Raw genomic sequence first — 6,000 nt, 5'->3', positions numbered from 1 at the left:
TTGGTGCTGGGGCGATTCATTCGCTGCTGTGACAATGATTGGAGTTTATTATATATGTGTGTGTGTGTGTGTGTGTGTGTGTGTGTGTGTGTGTGTGTGTTCATATACATATATAGACAGAGAGAGAGCGAGAGAGAGAGAGAGAGAGAGAGAGAGAGAGAGAGAGAGAGAGAGAGATATGGCACACTTTTTTTTCCTGCTATTACTATTTTGGGGCTTCCTAATTTTTTTTCTGGTTGTTCTTTCGAGTTAAATTTATCGTTATGTGATTATTTTTTTCATGATTGTCCTGCCCTGGTATGGGGTGTGTTAGTGCCCATGGCATGGGTAACTTGAGGAGCCGGACTTGGGCACCCCTGCCTTATAGGAAGGGAACACGCAGACGTGAATCAGCAAGGCGGGCAGCGCAGCATCTCGACATACATCACATAACTCCTACTCTGGCATCCCTTCAGTGGCTCACTGAGTTCTTTTTAGATCCTATTCATTGTTTTCAAATCTTAAAATTCCCCTCCCACTTTACCATCCTGCCCGGTGCCTCAGGTCTGCCGACCAGACATTATTAGATGGACTGACTAAGAACTAAGCGGAGGCTCAGAGTGGGTTCGAGCCTTTTCCGTTGCTGATCCCTCTCTTTGAATGACATCCCACTGAAAGTTCGGCAAGCCCCCTCGCTGCCCATCTTTAAAACTCGTTTCAAAACTCATTTCTATTCTTTGGCTTTTGACACAGCATGAGACTAGATTTTTTGTTTGACACACTTGACAGGTCGTCGACCAATCGCAGGGTACATATCGACAAACAACCACGTGCACACAAAGCACTTTCAATGAACCTAACATGAATGTTTTTGGAAAGTTGAAGGAAGAGCAAACTCCACTCGACTGTGCGGATGTTTTAAATATTAAAAAAAAAAAAAAAAATCCATGTTGAAATTCCTTATATCCAAGGAGATACATTACATTTTACACAAGGTCCCAACTTCATTGCAATTATTTTCTTTGGGTTTAGAGTCACAATCCAAGCCACCGTCATTTACATATAATACACGGGTCGATCCTAAATCTTGGTGCTGTCTGCTTTTTAGCAGGAACTTGGTCATAGACAATCCAACAAAAAACCGGGTCCTGTTAACCAAATGGCAAAATTCTTTAGGAAAAGTCCAAGTAAGATATATGAAGCTAAATTGGTGTTTCTAATCCTGTCATGTTATAAAACATTAGAATCACAGAAAACGCAATGATATTCCTCCAATCAGCATTAAAAGTATTTCAGAGAAAATATTGAATGCCACTTGAAAAATAACAACGGATTTCTTCTTCATGAAGGTTTGGGACTGAGGCCTAAGTGAAGATGCACAAGTCATGCAGGGTGAGATAAGTAGCTAAAAATAACATTGTGAAGGTCTGTTATTAGCGCTGTTAGTCCACATTGGGTGTCTGGAGGCGGAGATTAGTGTATACCTTTCATGAGGATAAAACTACTTGGGCCTCAGATGTTCCTTAAAATAACCCGAACCCCGACCTCTAAAAATTGATGAAAAGTGTAAAGCAACATTTCTGCGAAAAGTCGGAGTTAATGTGCCAAGCGCCACCTGCCTTCCTGTGTGTCAAAGTCAAGAAGCTCCTACTCACCAGTTGACCAACATTGCGGCATTGTTCCCGTATATAAAAGGAAGCTCTCCTTGGACGTGACGGACAAAGCAGTGGTTAAAAAGTGGTAAGATCCACCAAAGCACCATGTTCCTCTTCATTCCTCTGTTCCCAGTCCTGCTGGGATCCTTGCATCAAACGTGACTCTGGGGCAACCCAGGTCGGCGTCGCCTGGTGTCCGATCTCCTCCAGCAAATGAAGTTGACGGGCCTGCTGTCCGGCAGGTGGCCTGAAGTCATCAGGCTGTCAGAAGGTGCTGGTGATGGGGTCAAAAGACCAAAAGTTTGTGGGATCACCGCATCAAGTCATGGCAGGCGGCGACGTGGACAAGTGTAGTTCAGTGGGGCCAACCTGCAAAACAGCTCTCAGTTTAGCCTGGCATACAACCGTGCATTTGACTGATTTTCCCCCCCAACCCTTTTATGATTCAGCAAAGAAAAAAAAAGGAAAACCCTAACTGATGAAAAAAAAAGATGTGCTGTCCCCCACCCCTCCCACCTATCCCCCTTCCATCCTCCCAGCGTAGCGAGTGATGCGTTCTATTGCTCAGAACGTGCTGAGGTGTGCACTGGCGTCACTGCTCGGAGATCATGCCTCATGTAGATTGGCATGGCTGAGTGGGCGGGGCGCGGAGCTCTGTGAGGATCCCGGGACAGGAAGGCTAACCATTCCACGGCTGTTGCCACCCTCCCCCTTCACTGCCACTCTTAGTCTTACTGACGGCAGGATGCAGATTGTAACCAGGGATTAGGGTGCTTCAAAAATCCGATTTTGCCTGGAGAAAGCCTCGCGTATTAATGTGCGGGTGTGTGCGTGCGTGTGCTTGCGAGAGGGAGAGCGCATGGTTCAGAGCTGTTTGTGCTTGGTTGGTCTTTGTGTGCTCTTTCATAGTTGACTCGTGCCTGCAATCGGGAACTCCTCTTGGCACGTAGTTGGTTTAAGCCTCAAATGCAATCTTCGCTCGTTGAAATGAAAATTGAAACCCCCGCCCCCAAACAAACCCGCCCACTGAGTCCTGCCTTCTGTGGTTTTTGCTTGATGTCCCTTGCATTGTCATAACAGTTGATATAATCTCATCAAAATCATTCACAGCGCCTCATTTGAAACTTCACGTTAAGAAGTGATCTGCTTCATCACGCTGTATGTCGTTTTCTTTTAAACCCGACCTCATTTTTGGCTGCACCAACACCCGCGATTATTGGTGGCAATCCTTTCTTCTCTGCTATTTGGAGAAATGAAACCACGTTGCATGCTTGTGGTCACAACTTTCCAACATTTCTGCCTCCTTTTTCTGTCAAGGAAACAAGCCGCTTAATTTGAAAGGAACATCATAGTATTTTTTTTTCATTGGGACAGTGCACATTAATCACCACAAGAATAAACAGTGTAAATGCGCCGGACTTAGCATAAATGCTAATTTTCAGCCGCAGTCCCAAGGCAGGTTTCTAAAATAACACAGTGAGATACACAAACACATGTACCAAGTATGCATGTGCATGTTCGTTGAATTGCAGGCAACATTGGCTCTAATTGTCGAAGTGTCTGAGCAGTCACACAAACACCCTGAGCGTTCCTTAGAGCACGGTGAGCAACATGATATGCACACTGCGGCTAAGCCAGTATCACACATCCGTCCAACACCTGAGATCGTAACAAGTTACACAATATAGGTCCAGTATGTTCCCAAAAAAAATTAAACCACCTATTTATCAAAATAGAGCAGGGGTGTCAAATTCATTTTTTGTCGCTCGGAGTGACGGCTTCCCTCGGAGGGCCGGTGCAAAATCTCATCGTTATTTATTACCCATGACAATTCAACATTTCGGTACAGATTTCAGCAAGAATCATGATCGTTGACACACATGATTCGCTGCCGTGGGCCACATAAAATGACGTGGGGGGCCGGATCTGGCCCCCGGGCCTTGACTTTGACACCTGTGAAATAGATCATACCAATGAATCGAGATTTGTAACACATATAAAATTGGCCCTAGTTTGAACACAAATCGGTAAAGGACAAAGTATTTGTAGCCAGATTTCAAACTTGAAGACAGCACAGGCTCAGTGTGTGGAACAAAGTAGAATGTAAATTGTCAACACAGTGCCTAGTCCAAAGCTATATAAGAGCGCCCCCTTATCCTGACATGGCTTGCCTTCATACCTGTCAAATATGATAATTTCCCTAGCATGGTTTAGTGTGGAAAGTATAAATTAGCCCGAAAGTGGCATAAATGTGAGTAAAAGAATTTGCTCACGATTCAGGTGTCAATAAATGTATCATTTGTCTGTTGTGGAGTATTGTTCTGTAGCACGTCGAAGCAAAAAATATCAATTTTCAAAACTGTTTTGGGTAAAATGGCCCATTATGGTTCTTGTCACCTTTTATCAATAATTGCATCTGTATTTTTTTTTTTTGTCAGGTCTTTGCAATAGATGGCCCGCACTGTGAGTCAGTTATTGTTGAGCATAACTGAGTACAATATGTTCAAACCAATAAATCACACACAGTCTGTCGATAATGTTTGTGTCATGTTCCGTATTTGACAGCAGGTGGCAGGCATTCATTCTGCCGCCTGCACACCTGTTGCGCATTTGTTCTGTATTACACCTGCTATATCTAGGCGCTCCGGCTGTCAACTCATTGCCGGAGTATTGCTTGCCGTGCCACTGCTATTGCCCATGCTCGTATTTCGTATTCGTACTCTATTGCTGTTTGCTACTATTTCGTCATCCCAGTGGGATTATCTTTAACGCATAGTTCTTCGAGTAAATTGTCTTATCTTTTCCTTGCCGTTTTTTTGCAAGCGCTTTCTTTTTCTCACGTTACATTATTTCCTGGTTCTCGTTTTGACCAGCGTTTTGTGTTTTCCTTTAGACGGTGTTTTTTCGTTTGTAATAAATATTATTTGTTTAGACAAGACCTTGTCAGTGCCTGCTATTTCGGGGATCCACCTACTCTTGTTCGCTCTGTTGCGTACGAAGCAGTTCTTTCTTTCTGCCTAGTACGCCAAGTGACAGTTTGGGGGTACTCACTTTTCTGTGTCCGCATGTTTTGTTTCGTTTTATTCATTATTCTTTGTTTCCTCACAGGTCAGTATACAGTGATGATGGCTCACTTCTACCTGAAAAGGAAGATTGGCTATTTTGTCATCCAGACGTATATGCCATGTTTCATGACTGTAATCCTGTCCCAGGTGTCATTTTGGCTAAACCGAGAATCGGTTCCCGCACGGACAGTTTTTGGTGAGCGAAGGCGGCTCACACAAAAGAGACTCACAACAGCAGGCAGCTTGCAATCTCACAATTGAAAAACATGACACCTTTGCTTGCAGGGGTGACCACAGTGCTGACTATGACCACCCTCAGCATCAGCGCCAGAAACTCCCTTCCTAAAGTGGCCTACGCTACAGCGATGGACTGGTTCATTGCCGTCTGTTATGCTTTTGTCTTCTCGGCCCTCATCGAATTTGCCACGGTGAACTATTTCACCAAGAGGAGTTGGGCATGGGATGGCAAGAAAGCTCTGGAAGCACAGCACCCAAAGGTATCGCTTGTTCACATTTGCAGGGCAACATTCAGGGTCTTCATTTTGATGGGGTTTAGGACTGGCCAGTAATTCAAAATCGCAAGGGCCGCCAACCATTATTATGAATCGCCATTATTTCGTTACCTTTCCAAACCATTTTCTCACAACATGCCCAACATCCTCAATCGCAGAGCTATGATGATTTTGTAATCTTCACTGGTGCACTGCAAATAGCTGTTAAACCTCGAAGTGTGTTTGGTATCATGTCAATGGAGAAACTGATAGTGATTATATCGTAATTCATGGTCATCTTTGAGTGCAGCTTTTAGGAAGTTAATACTTGCTTTCCAAATTGCACGAAGGCTGCTAGCTTTTCATTTTACCACAAATATACACACGCAGGCGGCACGGTAGTAGATTGTTTAGCATGCCTGGTTTCCTCCTAAATTCCCAAAACATGCGGGGCAGGTTCATGAAACACTCTAAATTGTCCCTAAGTATGAGAATGAGCGTGGAATGGTTGTTCGTCTTTGCGTGACCTGTGATTGGCTGGCAACCAGTTCAGGGTGTACCCCGCCTACTTCCCGAAGACAGCTGGAATAGGCTCCAGCACCCCCCGCGACCCTTGTGAGGATAAACGGGTTAGAAAATGGATGGATGGATGGATGGATGGATGTACACACGCCACCTTGCTTAGCATGCATGTGTGCATCTGAACTCAAATAGAGGGGATGTTGCACTTGTAAGGACGTTGGAGCCAATTCAACACCCCATATTTGACCTCATTTGCTTGTCTGCCGGACCAATCGGTGTGTCACCACG

General features: G+C 44.6%; 3 protein-coding genes across 5 annotated transcripts in view; 2 read left to right on the top strand and 1 right to left on the bottom strand.

Moving 5' to 3' along the window:
- Window positions 1-2,075, bottom strand: part of LOC109518166 (gamma-aminobutyric acid receptor subunit beta-3-like) — a 66,544-nt gene extending 64,469 nt beyond the window's left edge. Inside the window, exon 1 of one of the 2 annotated variants that reach the window (XM_019873846.1) lies at window positions 1,635-2,075. In XM_019873846.1, coding sequence (XP_019729405.1) covers window positions 1,635-1,753 — 119 coding nt within the window. In that variant the 5' untranslated portion in view covers window positions 1,754-2,075. The remainder of the gene's footprint in view (window positions 1-1,634) is intronic. The other variant, XM_019873847.1, reaches the window with a different exon arrangement.
- LOC109518169 (gamma-aminobutyric acid receptor subunit alpha-5-like) overlaps window positions 1-5,128 on the top strand; it is a 30,036-nt gene extending 24,908 nt beyond the window's left edge. Inside the window, exons 8-9 of the mRNA XM_019873854.1 lie at window positions 4,847-4,895; window positions 4,985-5,128. Coding sequence (XP_019729413.1) covers window positions 4,847-4,895; window positions 4,985-5,045 — 110 coding nt within the window. The 3' untranslated portion in view covers window positions 5,046-5,128. The remainder of the gene's footprint in view (window positions 1-4,846; window positions 4,896-4,984) is intronic.
- LOC109518168 (gamma-aminobutyric acid receptor subunit gamma-3-like) overlaps window positions 5,061-6,000 on the top strand; it is a 96,388-nt gene continuing 95,448 nt past the window's right edge. For both annotated transcript variants that reach the window (XM_019873851.1, XM_019873850.1), the window contains exon 1: window positions 5,061-5,196. In XM_019873851.1, coding sequence (XP_019729410.1) covers window positions 5,162-5,196 — 35 coding nt within the window. In that variant the 5' untranslated portion in view covers window positions 5,061-5,161. The remainder of the gene's footprint in view (window positions 5,197-6,000) is intronic.

The sequence above is a fragment of the Hippocampus comes genome, unplaced genomic scaffold (assembly GCF_001891065.2).
Source record: "Hippocampus comes isolate QL1 unplaced genomic scaffold, H_comes_QL1_v1.1 scaffold445, whole genome shotgun sequence".
Taxonomy (NCBI): Eukaryota; Metazoa; Chordata; class Actinopteri; order Syngnathiformes; family Syngnathidae; genus Hippocampus; species Hippocampus comes.
The sequence above is the reverse complement of the archived record's forward strand: the minus strand, read 5'-3'. Positions and strand labels throughout refer to the sequence as shown.